The following is a 20164-nucleotide window of genomic DNA, read 5'->3' on the forward strand; positions in this document are numbered from 1 at the left end:
TAACAAAACGTGAAGACCACAGATATAGTTACATATCCATCTTCAGATGTTCAAGGCAATTCATCAAAAAATGAAGCCAATGCGATATGAAGTTTACCGAGAAAACAATATGTGAAATGCTGGACTTCCTCATTGATAACACGTGTGAATTTGAGATGCGACATTTAGGTAAGAAGTAGGTATCCCCATGGGCACCACTTGAGCCCCTCTTCTTACTGATCTGTTTCTTTAAGCATATGAATCAGAATTTCTGCTCTAATTGGCAAAGTCCAAAAAGGTAATTTGGCCAAGAAGGTATATCGATGATCTGTTATTGTTCAATAACCATCAAATAGCCCTTCCACTGATTTACCCACCAACTTTACCCTTTGAGGTCATTCTGGCATGAGGCCGTTTTGACCTGTTCCCGTTAAGTGTCAGCATCTTTAAAGAAAGATTCATTTGTTTAAACTTCGCGCCACCTAAACTGTCAACTCGCCTTCCAGCGAGACTGGGTTTATAATTGGGCGCAAATAGTTTTTCGATTTCCTACGCTATAACCAGTCTTGATTCCTGACATCACGCGATACTCTGACGCTCTCGTGTGACTTGTGACGTCGTCTTGACGACGAACCTTACTTCGGATGTAAATCGCAGCCATTGTTGTTGTTGTGTTTCGTCTGCTCATCTCGTATATTTGCGCTCATCTGGTTGATAGTCAACGATTCTTACGTCTTGTGCACCATGAATCGTTACGTTCAAGGTTTGTTCTGTATTTAAATCTTTCTAATTCATTCTTATTTCATTAAGTTTTTAATTCATTTTGAAACCTGCATCAAATCAATCTTTGACAGCTATTCTGTTTCCAAATTGTAATTGACTATTGAATATTCATGGAATTTCGATTCAAATTATAACATTTTATAGACACATAAAGGGCCGATCACAAGCCTTCTACAGCCTGCCACGAATGTGACAGTTGTTTTTGTTCTGTTTGTGAGGCTACGCTTTTCTTTGTAGGAATGTCTTCTTTTAACAATTTTCATGTCCGTTCTTTATAGATTTGGATCTTGTGGTTCGGTTTCCTCTGAATTTCGCCATCTGGGCCCCTCCTGCTCCACGCAAAGTAGGTGGCAGTGGCACATTGGTAGATTATAACATGTCATGCTTATGTTAGCAAATGTCCTCTAAAAACTCTGCTTTATTCAGAAGAATACGGAATATCTTCACAGACTTCACCCAGTATCCCTGTAATTCCTTCCCAGAGTTAGAAACTAACAGTTTTTGTCCACTAGTCCTTATAATGATAACATATAGCAAAACCCTTAAAATGGGCCAATTTCTACTAGTCCTTAGGATACCATTACTATTGGGCAGTTTGGTAAGGACTACAGGACTAGTACCAGTTTCTAACGCTGCTTCCCCTATTTCAGTCATCTTTCTAACATGTCAAACTATTTCACAACCCTCATGCCTTTTCTCCTACTCTATCACTGTCTACTTATCTTCCCCTTCCTATCAGCGTCCTAGTGTCCAGACCCGACCCTACCCCCTCTCAGATCTGCCCACCCCCCACACACCTGTCTCCTCTCCTGACCCTGTCTCCCTGTCAGTGTCTGTCCCCATCCCCGACATCATCTACATGGACGACAGTCACTTTGTGGAAATCCTTCTGGGTGATGACAAGGAGGCCCGCTCCCCTGTGAGAGAGTTGTTATCACGTGTGGCCAAGTTTTTCAGGAGAGTGTTCAGTGCTGGCAAGATGGACGCTTCTTAGTGGCATCTTGTAACCCTGTACATAATCTGAACAGTCACTGTGGGATATTTTCAGATATAGAGACACATAAAGGACCTTTTGGACATTTTACAATATTAATGTTGATCAAATAAATAATGTGTATTTTCACTTGGGTTTTACTTTGGTTTTTAGGTTGGATAACCTTTGATACCTCAGAGCTCCAGATAACTTTTTGAGCTAGAGTTTTTACTCAAAGGTTTCTTGTTTAATTGGGTTGTTACATTTTTCAATGGGTAACCAATATTTTTTTCTCTTATCTATTCATCACTCTAGATCTATCAGGTTTGTTTCCCAAAATGAGTAAACATTTTGAGATTTAAAAAAAAATGAAATGTTTTAAATGTATATAACGGTTCTAAATACAGGCTTGACTCGGAAAGTAAATAAGCTCGTAACTGTGTTTTGGAAATAAGCTTTGTGTACGCATGCTGAAAAAGCTTCATTGGGTATTTACCGTACTGTTTCTGCATACAAGTTAACTGAAAATAATTCGGTTTTGAATAATTTTTTTGGTGAATTTTACGCAAATTTGCAGCTTATCTGTAGCTCTGTACCTGGAGTAGACATTGCAGAGATAGAACTTAACACTGAGATCTGCTGGTCCTGTTAATATTTTGTGAAACACCCTAAATTTTAACATCGCAAAATGACCAATCAACTAGATACTCAGGGGTAGGAATTAACATGTTAAGTTGGCTATTGTCTGAACAGCAGTGGCATATAAGGCAGACAAATAAAAAAGTTTGCCATTCTTCTGGCATTCTTGAAACAATTTGGCAAAATTGGCTGGTGTTAATTTTTTTCCTTGTATACAGCGCTACAAATACAAGAACAAAATCATCTCAAATATATAGTTGTTTGTTTATATCCAAGTTGGTATTTGTGCAGTGAGGCCGTTTTCTTGTTCATAGTCATTTTTCAGACATATGCGAAGTTTAGTTAATGCAAGCAAAGACCACTCATATTATTCACATTTAATTGACGCTCACGTTAATTTCAAGATTTACAGTAACTGGGGAAGCCTCTACATCTAACCCAACACAGACATCTTATTCATATCTTATTCAACTTAGCTCGTCTTCAAAAATGTCCCCAAATCTTAAGATGACGCCTTTGGTTTTTATCAGAGAAGACAGAAGCAGAACACACACCCCAAGAAGACAGCGAGAAGTTATGGGACATTGACAATAACCATGATAACAATGTACAAAACAGAATGATGCGAGTGTCACGGAGTGTGTGTGAAGTACCAATAAGTATGAATCTTATAGTGTGTATGTGTATGAATGTCTTCAAAAGTGTATATATACTGATGCACTTTGAAAACTCATATTCTAAATTTTGTAATATTTGGTAAAATGGCCATAAAAATCAATGTTGTTCTGCGTTTTTAGACATGAGATAATCATCAATCAAACATTGTCGTTGTACAGGTTGGAATCCCATTCGATGGGTGTCTGGATGGACGCGTCTGATGCTTGAGTTGATGTATTTATGTGTGTGTAAAATTGTGAATGTATGTCACTTCAGTTAAAGGATAATAAATATTATGTGAGTATGCAAAACTTATATTTGTTTACACAATTATCCAATCTACACTAAAACATCGCATACAATAAATGAGTTGACAAAGCTTATTTATAGTACAACAACTTTTATCAAGCCATCCAAAGTAGCTTTTTAACCTTGGTATGAAATACAGGTTCAAACATTAAGAAGTTTTGTGTTTACAGTATTGAAAAACATTTCAAAATATATCACAGTTTAATTTATTTTCAAATTTACAAAATTTCAATATTTGTACAAATTATACATGCATGTAGAAATATGAGATTACTTGCAACTGAAAGGACGGATTATACACAGAAACAAAAGCAAGCACAAAATTCTTGTTATAAATGCATGGGCACATGAGGTATTTGTATGCAAACAGGATCACATACCAGTGATTTACAAGTTTCTGGAAATAATTCACAAATTTCATTCACATCTTTATTCTTTCGATTAGATTTATCAAATTCAAATTAGTTCCTGAATATTTGATGGAGCATTTTGAAGATTGAAAGCCCTCCTGGCAAACTTGGAACCATCTGTAATACTGTGAGTTTATGAATGGAACAATCCACAGGGTTTCATAGTGAGATGTCTATCTGAGGCCAAATTATTTTTTTCCAGTAATACTTTTAGACCCGCTACTCCCAGAATAGCAAAATTAGAAACTAACCTGTAATATGTTACTAGTACTTACAGAGATATAAATGGGAAAACCATCCCAAATGCAATTGGGGCTATGGGACAATTATTTAGCCAAACTAGCTGTAAATTTGTTGATTCAAGTATATGTATCTAAAACATGCTGGTTAGCGGTAAGCAGTTATCGCTACATGTTCTTGAAGAATTTGTACTATAGACTAGGTAAATGAAAATTTTAGTCATGATACATCACCTCACTTTATCATACACCCAATCAGATCGTTATTTACGACTTTATGTGGAATATATAACTTGTAACACTAACTCAAACAGCTGTCACAGACTATATTGGTCTTGAACATGTTACTTTATCATAGACCGAATCAAATTACCATGGACTTTTGTCAACCACATGTTGCATTGCTTTTATTAGTACAGTTCCCTTGTGTAGAATTGTTTCATACCATGCACACTAATTCATTAATAACCTGACACTTCATTTGCATGACAAACATAACTGGAAGGCTCAAGAAAATGCTGACAAGGAAATGGTGCCCTGACTTTTACAGCACATCTGAGGGATGAAGATGGTCTAGCTATTGTCGTAGTGGTTGTTGAAGTTGAATCTCAGCAGCAGCTCCTGGAGATGAGGCTGGTAGCCCCGGAGAGCAAGCTTCTTCACAACTGCAATGCAACAGTTTCACAAAAATACATTTCTAAAAGCATTTTTGTTGTAAAGTAAAAATAGAACCAAGACCACTGACCCTTTCAACATGTTTACAGTGAAAGGGAAATTAAAAAAATATTTTTTTTGTTTATCATGAACCCTAAAAAATGAGGAGCATACCTATATTTCAAAATACACAAATATCTCAGTACGAGATCTCATATCTCATGCCAAATATCTATTCCAAGTGCTACTTTAGCCTAGAAACTTGGGTCATAAAACAAGATGACCATCATGGTGCCTATAGCCAACACAGAATTATTTAACTGACATGTACTTTTGTGTTTATACCTCCAGTGATGTCATCCCACTGTCCTGTCATTGTCTTTATATCCCATCAAATCCCCAACTTGTGCAACAGACAGGATTTCGTATACAGTGAACAGATTCTTTTTTATTAGGGATTTATGAATATTTTCAGGATATATATTTTGAAATGGAGATTGAGTTTTATACGGCATATAAAACATTTTAAGATCCCTAACTTTTTTGTTCAGTGTATGAAATTACGGGATTTTATAGATAAAATCCCCCTTGTTTTACACATAAAATACTGCAGAATTTTCACACACAAAATATCGTTGATCTTATATTTCAGTGGATCGAACCTGTAACCTTTTTGTCTGTGACCCAGTGAGAGAAACACAGGGCTACAGAGGCACTGATAAATCATACTGCTTTAAGAATCTCTTTTTCAAGTACATTATGCCAGGAAGAGATATGTTATGTCCGTTTCCTAAGGTTCATTGAAACTGTTTGAAACAGCAAATTGTTGATAAATGTTTCAGATTTTTCTTTCAGTAGAAACATGATATAAGTAAGATAAAACACTTCCGACTCAACCCATGAGACAAGCTTAACTACAATCATGAACCTCTACACAGCAACATTATGTGTAGGATAAAACAAGTCCATGGCTTTTGTGAGATTTAAAACACTCATGGTCGGGATTAAATCTCAGGGCTGATGCCACCTTGATGAGGGTTTTATAAATGTCATGAAAGCCCTCAGACTTATATTCTAACCTGCATATAAAGTTGCTATGTATAATTTACGTACTGCATGGGGGGGGAGGGGGAAGAGGAAACACACACACACACACACACACACACACTTTAAAAAACAAATGTAGTATGAGGTAGGTATTAAAGTTGACTGAGAGAGGATTTTGATATTTTGGAGCCCTCCCTTTTAAATGCTGGAGCTGCCCTTGTACTGCACTAAATGAATCAGGACTATAACAGCTTTCAACAGTATTTCGGTTAGCCCAGATCTTGGTTTACAGATTGTTTTGGGTTAGGTGTTTGGTGAGGGGTTAGTTAAGCTTGTTTCGTTGGTAGTTTAATCTATTGTATGCACATTTATTTTATGGTAAAATAACCATTCTTTACAGATTTGTTCCCACCTTTCATTATTTTTGTGTAAGTCCAAGTGTATCCTTTCATTTAGACCAGTTGATTGAAGTTTGAATATTATCCTACCTATTTTGTGATTCTTGTTATCTAACTTACCTTTAAAGAGGAAGAGGGTATATGCTTTAAATGCATCATAAGAGGCCACCATGTTGTTGAAATTAGGGTGAGTCATTTCCCCTGTGTTGGCATCTCTTATCCAAGGGGCGCTGACAAGCTGAGAACGGAACTTCAGGATGAGAGAGAAGGTATCCTGAATGATTTTCATAACAAAAGCAGCTTTCTTGTTCTGTAGAGATCTGGAGAAAAATAAATCTCAGAATAAATTGCATTAATTTGAAACAATTGTCCACCATAGAAGAATCAGTTTGATTGTATTTTATATTTCAAGCTCATGAGTGAGCGAAATTCTGTGTTAAGTCAGTGAGAAGAAAAATGGGGATGGTAACATTACTTCCAAAACAAAGCTAAGGTGGCGAATGGGTCCAGGTTAGCTATCACAATAGAATAGAGACGAAATACACTAGGAAATTGAGGATGGTTAAATGAGTTACATGCAACAAACCTGAAGATGGCGTTCTCCAGGTACCGTGCATGTACATGGTGCAGGTCATCCAGATTATGGACATCAGTGTGCACAGCGTCCATGAACTCCGACCAGGTCAGCAGGAGAATCTGGTTAGCGATGTACTCCTGTATTACCTTCACAAAGTGCACCATCTCCCACCTGCAACATCATCAATATACCTTCAAAGTGCCATACATTTTCTTTATTACAAGAAAAACACTTATATTTTAACACTGACGCAATAGCAATATAAAAATTGAAGGAGACGTCTGACCTTAATCTTAAAACCCTGAAGTTCAAGGATTTACCAGGGTTTATCTATTCGACTCTCAGCAATAAGTTTTGGGAGTCCAAGGCAAGAAGATAGGGGTCCCAGGTTGTTATGCTTCATTTGATTTCCATGTTGTTTACTAACATCAAGTCATTGTATATACATGCTCAAAGGCCATAGACCTACCACAAATTTGGACTTGAAAGAAATTCAACCACTGACACACTGAACATGCTGAACCTTGTATTTCTTGGCAGAATTGAAATAACAGTGATAAGTGACATGCACTCTACTACAATTTTGATCTAATAATTCAAATAGCCATAGATATTTTGGCATTCCACAGGACTCGCAATGTAAACTATTTGTGTGCATTCTCAAATTGAATGCATATAGGACACAATACTTTGCATGACGTAAAGCCCTGATCTTCACATAAGTGTTATGGCAAGGACACTGTAACTTTCATCCCTAGGTTAGAACACTGACAAGGAAAGTACCAACCTGTGCAGCTGAAGACGCCTAAACTGTGGAGAGTTCCCTGCCTTGTTGATAATGGCTGCAATAGATATCAGTGAAATGTGAACTATGTTAAACATGAATGAGATGTGAACAATCTCCTTCCAATACTAAACACTACTGATCTATAGCCCCCTGATACTCCTGGGAAAGATCTGGTCTCCAGTAACCGATGAATGAAGTGGTAAAACGCGGTGATTTCGTTTATTGCATGACACAGATGCATTAAAAGCAAAAAATGATTGCTATTTTGCTGTGAATATCAATTCTATATACATATAGTCAATTTCCGAGAAGGCAAATTCATAATATTCATAGAAAGCATTTAAATGCCCAAGTAAAAGTGCTGATATCAGCTCTTTAAGAATTCGTAACTAAACTCATATTAGAAACAGGCCTGCAATGATATGGCTGGATTAATGCACCGTAAAACAAAATTCATATACCAAAAGAGACAAAGCAACTCACAGTCTCTCTTGAGCCTGTGTAAGATGTCCTTGAGTGCCCACACCAGCCGCTTCAGCTGCAGCATGAATGAGAAGATGCGACCATACTTGGTCATGCAGCTGTCTGTCAGCACAATGTTCATTGGCCAGTCAACCTGGATTTAGCAAACAAAATCTGAATCAATGCAGCAGATATGTTGGTTGAAAAAACTGTCTGAAGAGTAATTCACTGCACTGAAACATTCTAGACTGGTTGTTCATCAGATTAGCAGGTGACATATGAGTATTTGATGCCTGGAATATGAAAACTTTCAAATCATTATGACATTAGTTATGGCAGTTAGTGTGACACAATCTGCATTCAGTATGTTCATGGTGTAATTACCACAGACCAACCAGCCTGTTGTGTTGTTTGTTCAGTGTTGTTGACGACACACACCTATCCCTTTTCTTACCTTGTATCTCAGCTCCAAACAGTCCAAAGTGTCATGAGCTATTGAAAAAAAAGAAGGAAGCATGAATTACAATGTTATCTATATAACTATTTAACCAATGTACTGATTACAGGTTATTGTCAACTCATGTCAAATATCATACAAGGTATTCCATTACTCCGTGACATCTGGTGTCAGAAGACACGACCCTTATATGTCATTATTCTCTTCTTTGTTGACTAAGCAGGACGCGAGAGACGATATCCTACCTGGATTTTCAAAGAAATCCTTTGGTGTGAGAGTTTCACACTGTTACTGATTGTCATTCATTTCCAGGTTTGTTTGTTTGTTTTTTGTTGTTTAATGCCGCACTCAGCAATATTCCAGCTATATGACGGCAGTCTGTAAATAATTGAATCTGGACCAGACAATCCAGTGACTGACATCATGAGCATCGATCCACGCAATTGGGATACAATGATTTGCATCAACCAAGTCACCGATCCCATTAGTCGCCCCCACAACAAGCATAGTCGTCTTTACGGCAAGCATGGGTTGCTGAAGACCTATTTTACCCAGGATCTTCACGGGCCTCATTTCCAGGTTGTTAGTTCCAATATGTAAAGCAGGAGAAGTTAAAAATAAAATAATAACATGCAATGTATGTTCAAAGTTCTGCATTATTATTACCTGGGCACTTTTTCAGTCTCTGCTCCGTAAGGAAATCTAATCCTACCAGGTACCTATTCACTGCTGCATGAACAAAGGCATGTTTCGAACGAAGTCACTTGCCCAAGAGACACCCCATGTGTTACGTGTGCTCCAGCATGGAGCTGGACCAATGCCCCCGGTAGAAATTCTCAGGAGCCAAGCAACCGAAAATGGTCTCCCTTCTAAGGCCTCTGTGACCAATGTTACTTAACTTCACCCAGTTGTGACCTGTGTCCTGTACACAGGACTATGTGCCACCATGTTTAGCCCGTCTACAGCAAGTATGAGTATGTAGTGTTGCAGATACTGATACTTCTATTCCCTGTGTTCATGACTACTGAAGATTACTACACAAGCCATGGACCACCTTTTAGGTTCAGTCCTCCCACACTCACCATTAGGTTGGAAGACTGTAGGACTATACTTGACGGCAAAGCTGAGATTGTCAGCAAACTTGTCCTCCGAGTGCATGGACAACTGCAGCGATTTCGTCAGAGCTCCGTTCAGGAAGAAAGGGTTGAGCATCTCCTGTGGTAGTGGGTTCTGGGCAAGCTGGAGTCATCAAACAACATGGTCACTAAACTTGTGACTTGATGATTGAATGATTATGGTTTTAAGCCACTTTTAGCAATGTTCCAGCAATATCACGGCGGGGGACACCAGAAATGGGCTTCACACATTGTGCCCATGTGGGGAATCGAACCCGGGCCTTCGGCATGATGAGCAAACACTTTAACCACTAGGCTACCCCACTGCTCCTGTGACTTGATGAACAATGTACTGGCTCTTAATGCATACTGTACCCCCTAAATCACAAGGATAGAAATTCTCACAAGTCGCACAGTCTGAACACAAATCTCAATGGCTTTTTTGATGGTTTCACTTTTCACTATTTCAAATATTTAATGAACAATGACTGAAATCTCACCTTGTCCAGAAGAATATCACTCAAAATTTGAGCAAAGTCTCCATCTCCCATGAACAGGAAACTTCTGAGAGCCTCAAAATGACTTTGTATTTTTAATTCAGAGAAGAAGTAGTCGATGATGCACTTGTTCACAAGGTTGACTCTACAAAGGTGGAAAATGAGAACACAAGTGTCACAACCATTGTGTTGTTTGTTTCTTGCTTTACACTGCTGTCAGCAAAATTCCAGCTGTATTTCGTCAGCCTTTAAACAATCCAGTCTGGACCAGTGGTTAATGCTATGAGCATGGTCCCACTCGGTGGATGACATACAATGAAGCCACCAGATCCAGTTGAGTGCTTTGGACCTACGAACCAGACAATCCAGTGATTTATAGCAAGAGAAAGATGGCACACAATCAACCATTTCCTCTATTTGCTGGCTCTGACCTTCCCTGAATCGATTGAGATGACAAGGAGGCAAGCTCTGTAATTTCAGTATGTGTGGACATTAGTTTTTGGTTTGGTTTATTGTTTTACGCGGCATTCAGAAATATTCCAGCTATATGACTGCGGTCTGTAAATAATCGAGTCTGGACCAGACATTCCAGTGATTTACATCATGAACATTGATACACGCAATTAGGATCGATGACATGCATCAACCAAGTCAGCGAGCCTGACCACCCAATCCCGGTAGTCATCTTTTACAACAAGCATAGTCGCCTTTTAGGCAAGCATGGGTTGCTGAAGACCTATTCTACCCCGGATCTGAATGGATCGTGTGGACATTAAGATGAGCATTACAGTGTAGCCAAAGTTATAGCATGTAAACCAGTGGTCAATGACATCAAAATTTCATGTGCTTCACTGATTCATGTGAATCTGTTGACAGTTTGCTTAGACAACAAGAGTCATCAGAAGATGACAAATCTCCCCGCCCCCACAATAGCAAAAGGCACCACTTCAGCCCCTGGCTAATAAATGCACCAAGTTTCGCTGAAAAATCTCTCATGGTTTTCAAATTATGCTCTGGAAAACAAAATACAGACGGACCAGATGATGACTATATCCCAGATCATTATGACGTGGGATAAAAGTGAAGCCCCCCAATTTGCATAAAAACCAAATATTTTATCGCGGGCTAAGATACAAAGGACAATTGTATTGTAAGCGAGAATCAAGACACATGAAAAATGATCTGTTCACAAAGTTCGACTTACTGAGCTTTGAGTGAGGCAGTGATTGTTCTGTGCAGTATGGCTGGCAGTGGCATGTATCGGAAAGCCTCCACCTCTCCCTCCAGGCTGATGCCATAGTCCCCCCAGCTGCCATATGCCATGGGGGTCGACGCCATTAGGTCAGCCACTGGAGGCTCATCTGCAGGAACACAGGCAATATGAAGATCAACATGCTTCAATCTTCACACAATCTCAACATCTGTGACGATAACCTAGATTACTTAGTTCTTAATCTGAAAACCTGACAACTTCTGTTTCTAGTATTTTTCTATCATTTAACAAAATGTAAAATTCAATGAAATGATATGAATGAAATATATTTCATTAATCCATGTATGCCTCCAAAATTATGTTCTCCACACTTCTGCTGCATTTTGTTATTATTGTGAGATCAATATGGTCCTAAATTAGAAACATAAATTCATGAGACTAGGTTGAATCAACAAAATCTCCAGCTGGAAGTATAAGTTGAACTCACTGAGGCAGTCAAAGTTGTCCTGGTACTGGTCTTTCTCGTTATCCATCCACATGGAGTGGGATGCCGCTGCAGTCATGATGTCCATGCTGGTGTCTGACAGAAACATACACTTTTTGAAATAATTTTAAAACTAGTCAGTCGGGTAGGTGACCATAAATGTTGCCTGCACATCATCAAAGTTGCTGGCCATCTTCATCCGATGCAGTTGAAATAATGCAAACAATTACTTGAGAATCTACAAAAAACTGAATATGTAAGTAGTCATAAAATTATCTGCCAGACAGTCGAGAAGGTGGAGAAAATTTTCATACATCCCGACAGAAGAGTAACCAGCCCTGGGCAGGCAGTTATTTCAGACACTGTAAACATAGCATTCTTATTCGCAAGCACACACACAAATCTTCATCCATGGTTTCTCAAACAATGTTTGACAGTCCAGCAGGTACCTACTACTTCTGGTTCAAATCACAAAATACACATTACATTCTTCTCTCACCTGTCACATGTTCCGACTCCTTCTCCCCTCGCTCACTGCTTGGACTTCCATACTTCTCTCCATACAACAGTTTCTGCACCGTTGAGTCGGATGAATGGCCGTGTATGTTCCTGATCCTGAACTTCTTCAATCTCCTTTCATCCAGGTCCACAAACTCAGACTCCCTGGAGCTATGCTTGTGTTTGTCCACCCGGATCATCGGCTTAAATGCTGCCGACTGACTCTCCATGTTCACCATCAAGGCTTTGTTGATCTTTATCATTGGACGGATGGCAAAGTCATTTGTGTCCGATTGCAAATTGGCATAGATCTCGGCATGTTTTTTCAACTTAGGAGCCGTGATATCATATTCCAAGCCAGAAACTTTTGAAACATGTCCATAGAAATTCTGCTTCTTCACTTTCCATTCTTTTGAAGTTGTTTCAACATTTGCATGCTGCTCGCTGTGTCTCTTCAGCTTGGGTGCAGATACCTCCTGGCTGGATGTTGACTCCATGTTGGCGTGGACGTCAAGGACGACCTTAATGTGGGGCTTTTGATCTGAACTCTCAGTTTCCTTCGTTGCATGCATTTCCTCAGATATCTTCACATTGGGTTTGTATTCTTCATCAGGCACAGTCTCAGTCGTTGCATGTCTGTCCTGCATCAGCTTCACCTGTGGCTTAGCAGCACCAACTCCATCGGATTCTGTTGTACAGTGCATCTCTTCAAACACACGAATGGTCTTCTTCTCGGGACTTTCTTCCGACTCCTTGGAAGCAGTAAAAGATTCATTCATGCGGAGCCCAGTTTTCTTCCTAGGGGACACAAACACCCCATCATGGAGTCCGTCGCCATCACCCCCCTCCACAACGACTGGCTCCTCCTCAACACTGTACGTCTCAAGCCCTTTCCTCGCCCACCCAGGCAGTTTCTGTTCAGCTGATGTATCGAGACCGTACACAGCAGCCGGAGGAGCAGTGAGTCCACGCTCTGCCCACTTGGGTAGAGCAGCAGCATCAGGTTCTGTGTCGTCTGCTATCACAGGATTTCCATCTGGGCTATCATTGACTTTCTCCGCCCACACAGGCAAGCTGGTGTCTTGGTCACGTTCCAACACAGCCTTAGAGAGACAAACAAAATACAAACTTTGTAATATAATATAATCGTTCCATAACTTTATTGAAAGTGACAATGAATTGAGTGGGAAAACATAAGTTGGCAGATTTCTTGGTTGCAATCATCAATCAGTGGTTAATATTGGTTTGTTCCTACTGAAAACATAAATGATAATAATTGAACAAAACATAGCAGCCATATTGAAATTCAGATTTGAACTTCTTAAACCAGAGTGAGATGTAATCATTGGTGGGATGTGAAGATTCAGCTTCATTAGTCAAGTAGTTTGTGAGGAGATGTTTCTGATGGATGACAGCCAAACAACAAAAGTTCTCTTGACTTTCAGTCAGGTGAGCTAAAACTCAGTTAATAACATTTTACGCATTTTTCTGAATGTGTAACCATATTTGCAGAATTCATGATGCAGGGTGACATCACTGTTGTCAACACTTGTTACTGTAGAAAGGTTTGTTGCAGACCAGTGCCCCTACCTTGGCTTCAGTTGCTTCCTCCATCTCTCTTCTCCACTTCTCCTGGTCGGCTGAGAGGAAGTCCACCCTGGCCAGCTCCAGTCGAGAGCGTCGCACCTTCCACAAGGCCTTCTGTTCCCTCTGGGCCGCCTCCTCACTCAGCTCGGCATAGTACTTGACCAACTCCTCCCTACAGCAGTGATGCTGCCTCACTATACTGTCCACATGATGCTTGACAAGTGCAAAACTTTCTACCACATTAGAAACGTAGTAATGCCCTCTCCCTCGAACCTGAGCTGTGCGCACCACCTACCCTGCCACCTAACCCCCTCCCATGCAGCATCTGCGCCACTTAACCCCCTCCCACCCAGCCTCTGCACAAGCTTACCCCCTCCCACCTGGCCTCTGCACCACCTAGCCCCTCCCACCTGGCCTCTGCACCACCTAGCCCCTCCCACCCAGCCTCTGCACCACCTAGCCCCTCCCACCAGCCGTTGCACCAGCTTACCCCCTCCCACCTGGCCTCTGCACCACCTAGCCCCTCCAACGCAGCCACTGCACCATCTGGCCCCTCCCACCCAGCCTCTGCACCACCTAGCCCCTCCCACCCAGCCTCTGCACCACCTAGCCCCTCCCACCCAGCCTCTGCACCACATAGCCCCTCAGCCGTTGCACCAGCTTACCCCCTCCCACCTGGCCTCTGCACCACCTAGCCCCTCCCACGCAGCCACTGCACCATCTGGCCCCTCCCACCCAGCCTCTGCACCACCTAGCCCCTCCCACCCAGCCTCTGCACCACCTAGCCCCTCCCACCCAGCCTCTGCACCACATAGCCCCTCTCACCCAGCCTCTGCACCACCTAGCCCCTCCCACCCAGCCTCTGCACCACCTAGCCCCTCCCACCCAGCCTCTGCACCACCTAGCCCCTCCCACCCAGCCTCTGCACCACCTAGCCCCTCCCACCTGGCCTCTGCACCACATAGCCCCTCCCACGCAGCCACTGCACCATCTGGCCCCTCCCACCCAGCTGCTGCACCACCTAAACCCTCCCACCCAGCCTCTGCACCACATAGCCCCTCCCACCCAGCCTCTGCACCACCTAGCCCCTCTCACCCAGCTGCTGCACCAGCTGGCCCCTCCCACCCAGCCTCTGCACCACCTAGCCCTTCCCACCCAGCCTCTGCACCACCTAGCCCCTCCCACCCAGCCTCTGCACCACCTAACCCCTCCCACCCAGCCTCTGCACCACCTAGCCCCTCCCAACTAATCCCCTATCTACAGGTCCTACCTGGCCTCCTGTTCCAGCTGCAGTTCCCGAGCCTCCATGGCCTCCTCAGATCTGGTCAGTCGGGCCATGTGCTCCTTGTCCTCCTCTGCACTCTGCTCCTTCTCCCCGGCACGCCTCTACAACACACACAGGCAAGTCACAACACACGTGTAACTGGAAACAAGCTCCTGACATGTATTGCATAGTGTTTCTGAGTTTAGGTAGGTTTTCAACCTGCGGTGTATTGACACTCTCCACCCACCTGCAGGTCTGTGACCATCTGACTCTTGAGCCGCTGGAACTCCTGCCTCTTCTTCATGTCGGCAGCCTTCTTCCTCTCATCAATCTTAGCTGCCAACATGAGGAAAAACATCATGAATGTTGGCATCCTCATAAGAGTGAGTGAGTATGGTCTTACGCCATTTTTAGCAACATTCCAGGAATATTATGGCGGACATCAACACAACAAGGGCAGGCTCTAGCATAGGATGAAAGTACTTGATGCACATTGTCACGTTATGATGACACACAATCGACCAGGACAGGCCAAGAGTGATAACCATCCAACTTGTAGCCATCGTGGCCTCCTGATCTTCTCAGACACCCAGATCCTCCCATTGGAAGGGAAGGGGACATGTTGCGCAGGTGTGGGTCCATCAAGGATGGTAAACATGAATACAGAAGAACATGGCAGAGCCAACACAGGTATAGAGCACTGACAGTTACAAAGAACTATTTCAGTCTCAACTGCTTTAATATTCATCATCATATATAATCTGCACAAGTAACTAGTTCTATGTAGATACTTAACAACTGATTTAATTTCAATATTTACTCGAAACTAAATTGGTGTCAGTCACCAACAGAGGTTCCACTAAAGTACACTTCTATCTGAAGATTAGAGAACCCTGATTCAGGGATGTGAGCAGGTTTTCCTGCAGTAAAATTTCGAAGTTAAATCAGTACTTTTAAAAATTCGGGCATAGCTTCCGTGCACCTGGCTACCTGCCGGGTCTGGGAGCAATACTGCCATAAACTTCACCCCCCATCCCCCAGACACAAGGACAACTGTCAGAAGCGTGCAATGTCTGACCCTTTCCCCATGTTGAAGCATATTGATAAAAACTTACCTTGTACATACTTACCTTTTGTTGAAAAAAACCCAAAACTCCATTGCAAACATAAGACAATATATATCCCAAGGTTATGGGTTTTCAGACGCTGAAGAAACATTCATAGTTTTCTCGCTAATCACTTGAACAACTTATAGGCTAAAAGACAACTTTATCTTAAAAACAAGCCATCATCTGAGTATTTACAATTTCTGTGTGACGCCACACCCCACGTTAAGTATTCGTGATAGAAAACATATGATGTCCGAAAACCTATGATGCTGAAAGCTCTGATCAAAAACAGGACAATCCGCGACGGTTGTCCGGTTTTCGATACCATTTTTCCCCGAGTGTTTTTTTAAAAAATCTGATTATATTTTTACGCGGAAGATGATTTTTTCTGAGGACTACTGTTTTAAAAAACGAGGTTTTCCGCATTTCCGTGGAGATTTCACATCCCTGCTGATTAGTGTCAGTGACAAGGAGACTGACCTTGCAGTCTAGCAATCTCCTGCGAAGCTACCGTGTGAGCCTTCTCCATCAAGTCTCGCTTCGCCTGCTCAGCCTGCTCCACCATCTGCTCCCTGAAGCACAGTCATAACACACTTCATTAGTCCACATGTAGCAGGGCATGACTGTCTAGAACAGGGTCAATGCCTTGGTCAAAAGGGACAGACTCCAAGTCCAGCACTTCATACAATATCACCATCCTGATACATCTGATGTGCTCACTCTAATTCTCCTAGCTACACTCAAATACTGTAAATCGTGAAATTAATGCGTCTCCAAAAGAATGCGACCGCTTGCCCCTAGCCAAAACTTCGACTCAATATGAATACGACACCCCCCTCCTCTCAAGCATCAGTGGATTTATATCTAAAGAAAATGTTCTCTCTCAGGTTTACAGGAGAATACTCACATTTATCCAACCTTACATTAATCCAATCACACACCATATAGCACCGCTTTTTAGCGCTGAGTAGATTACTTAGGCTAAAACAATACATGCGTGCTGACTCATGTCGGCCTTTGACACAGTCGCAAAGAACAAAGACACCATGTTGCGTGGGTGGCGTCTGTCTGGACTTGCAGGTGGGATCAGTGATGACATAAGTGAGTAGAACTCTTGTCTTGACACCAGCAGTGACAATTCACAGGATGTAATTAGTGTTTATATACTTGTTACAAGTGCTGCTCAATAAACAGTGATGTGGAATACATAGTTGTTTGTTTTCAGCGTGTGTCTTATTGTTGATATAAATGCGATGTTTTTATAATGCCAGCAAAGACCACTCGCATTTTTCGCATTTAATTCACGCGAAATTTCAAGATTTACAGTAACCAGGCTAACTGCTGTGTGTGAAAAGTTTCAGATTAAAGACTTTGGTCTGAATCTATCATGTTATCCATCTGAATATGACTGGTGTCCTATACATTGGTTATTTACCTGGAAATGACTGGCATCTATGGACCTGTTATTTACCTGGATATGACTGGCATCTATGGACCAGTTATTTACCTGGATAAGACTGGCATCTATGGACCTATCATTTACCTGGATATGACTGGCATCCCATAGATCTGTTATTTACCTGGATATGACTGGCATCCTATAGATTGGTCATTTACCTGGATATAACTGGCACCTCCTGGATGTGTCATTTACCTGGATATGGTGAGGTTCCTGGCAATCTGCTGCATCTTGCTGACATATATCTGACAGCGTGTGTCAAGTGTTGACAGCTGCCCCTCGGAAAACGTCACTGTCACATGTGGGATGTCACTGTCATCAACTTGACAGATGAAGTGCTGAAAGAAACATATTCTGTCACCACAGGTTCCAGCAAGGACAAGACTACTTATATCAAGATGGAACTTCTAGATATCTGTGAAGCCTTGCAATGTGACCCACCTCTGGACAGCAGATTTTGAGAAGGTTGATGGTCTTCCCGCAGATGAAGATGTCACAGGCCATGTCACGGAGGAAGACAGGTGCGCTGTCCTCAATCTGTTCTGCAGCCAAGGCATAGCCGTCGGTCCAGTAGTGCTTGTCTGCAGGAAAACATCATTATATCTCATCACAGATCCTGCAGTGTGTGAGTTAGTGTTGAATGCCTTAGTCAGCACTATCCTAGCTACTGGTACTTATCATGGCTGAGAAACGATCCATGCAATCAGGGCAGGATGACATGCAGTGAGCGTCAACGAACTCGACAACCAATCATTTGTAGTTGCCTCTAATGGCAACAATATTGTTTCTACAGCACCAAGGTCAATACTTCTTGACCTCATTCACACTAAACTGAGCAGATAAAACAGTGACATTATGTTTGGTGATATGTAGTCTTGTGAGAATGCTCCCTGATCACTTCCAATACATACAGTGGCATGTGGCTTTACAGGACATTTGGGAACTCTCCTAACTTCAGTGAATCCCTGTATGCCCTCTACAAACCTGATGACTGTGTGACATCTGCCTACTCTCCCCGATACTCCAGATACTGGTAGTTGACCTATGACAGTGTGACTGAAGATGTACGTCTGCCTACTCACCCCGATACTCCAGATACTGGTAGTTGACCTATGACAGTGTGAATGAAGATGTACGTCTGCCTACTCACCCAGATACTCCAGATACTGGTGGTTGACCTATGACAGTGTGACTGAGGGTGTATCTCTACCTACTCACTCCGATACTCCAGATACTGGTGGTTGACCTATGACAGCGTGAATGAAGGTGTACGTCTGCCTACTCACCCCGATACTCCAGATACTGGTGGTTGACCTATGACAGCGTGAATGAAGGTGTACGTCTGCCTACTCACCCCGATACTCCAGATACTGGTGGTTGACCTATGACAGCGTGAATGAAGGTGTACGTCTGCCTACTCAACCCGATACTCCAGATACTGGTGGTTGACCTATGACAGTGTGACTGAAGATGTACGTCTGCCTACTCACCCCGATACTCCAGATACTGGTAGTTGACCTATGACAGTGTGAATGAAGATGTACGTCTGCCTACTCACCCAGATACTCCAGATACTGGTGGTTGACCTATGACAGTGTGACTGAGGGTGTATCTCTACCTACTCACTCCGATACTCCAGATACTGGTGGTTGACCTATGACAGCGTGAATGAAGGTGTACGTCTGCCTACTCACCCCGATACTCCAGATACTGGTGGTTGACCTATGACAGTGTGACTGAAGATGTACGTCTGCCTACTCACCCCGATACTCCAGATACTGGTGGTTGACCTATGACAGTGTGACTGAAGATGTACGTCTGCCTACTCACCCCGATACTCCAGATACTGGTAGTTGACCTATGACAGTGTGACTGAAGATGTACGTCTGCCTACTCACCCCGATACTCCAGATACTGGTAGTTGACCTATGACAGTGTGAATGAAGGTGTACGTCTGCCTACTCACCCCGATACTCCAGATACTGGTGGTTGACCTATGACAGTGTGACTGAGGGTGTATCTCTACCTACTCACTCCGATACTCCAGATACTGGTGGTTGACCTATGACAGTATGACTGAAGGTGTACGTCTGCCTACTCACCCCGATACTCCAGATACTGGTGGTTGACCTATGACAGTATGACTGAAGGAGTACATCTGCCTACTCACCCCGATACTCCAGATACTGGTGGTTGTTCTATGAGTGTGTATGAAGGTGTACGTCTGCCTACTCACCCCAATACTCCAGATACTGGTAGTTGACCTATGACAGTGTGACTGAAGATGTACGTCTGCCTACTCACCCCGATACTCCAGATACTGGTAGTTGACCTATGACAGTGTGAATGAAGGTGTACGTCTGCCTACTCACCCCGATACTCCAGATACTGGTGGTTGACCTATGACAGTGTGACTGAGGGTGTATCTCTACCTACTCACCCCGATACTCCAGATACTGGTGGTTGACCTATGACAGTATGACTGAAGGAGTACATCTGCCTACTCACCCCGATACTCCAGATACTGGTGGTTGTTCTATGAGTGTGTATGAAGGTGTACGTCTGCC

The 20164-nt window shown here is 42.4% G+C and overlaps 1 protein-coding gene and 1 long non-coding RNA gene across 2 annotated transcripts in view; one reads left to right on the top strand and one right to left on the bottom strand.

Moving 5' to 3' along the window:
• Nucleotides 1–607: 607 nt before the first annotated feature.
• LOC124136314 lies at nt 608–1883 on the top strand. Its single transcript, XR_006861342.2, has 2 exons — nt 608–742; nt 1041–1883. It is a non-coding gene; the product is annotated as an uncharacterized LOC124136314 (long non-coding RNA).
• Nucleotides 1884–3532: 1649 nt separating this feature from the next.
• LOC124136313 (gamma-tubulin complex component 6-like) overlaps nt 3533–20164 on the bottom strand; it is a 43110-nt gene continuing 26478 nt past the window's right edge. Inside the window, exons 16-32 of the mRNA XM_046502204.2 lie at nt 18039–18178; nt 17793–17935; nt 16619–16710; nt 15277–15365; nt 15036–15151; nt 13769–13937; nt 12180–13281; nt 11684–11776; nt 11188–11344; nt 9987–10128; nt 9454–9610; nt 8369–8406; nt 7936–8068; nt 7453–7507; nt 6675–6836; nt 6209–6408; nt 3533–4654 (exon numbers count right to left, since the gene is read on the bottom strand). Coding sequence (XP_046358160.2) covers nt 4563–4654; nt 6209–6408; nt 6675–6836; nt 7453–7507; nt 7936–8068; nt 8369–8406; nt 9454–9610; nt 9987–10128; nt 11188–11344; nt 11684–11776; nt 12180–13281; nt 13769–13937; nt 15036–15151; nt 15277–15365; nt 16619–16710; nt 17793–17935; nt 18039–18178 — 3080 coding nt within the window. The 3' untranslated portion in view covers nt 3533–4562. The remainder of the gene's footprint in view (nt 4655–6208; nt 6409–6674; nt 6837–7452; nt 7508–7935; nt 8069–8368; nt 8407–9453; nt 9611–9986; nt 10129–11187; nt 11345–11683; nt 11777–12179; nt 13282–13768; nt 13938–15035; nt 15152–15276; nt 15366–16618; nt 16711–17792; nt 17936–18038; nt 18179–20164) is intronic.

The sequence above is a fragment of the Haliotis rufescens genome, unplaced genomic scaffold, assembly GCF_023055435.1.
Source record: "Haliotis rufescens isolate VD_foot unplaced genomic scaffold, xgHalRufe1.0.p SCAF_22, whole genome shotgun sequence".
NCBI lineage: Eukaryota > Metazoa > Mollusca > Gastropoda > Lepetellida > Haliotidae > Haliotis > Haliotis rufescens.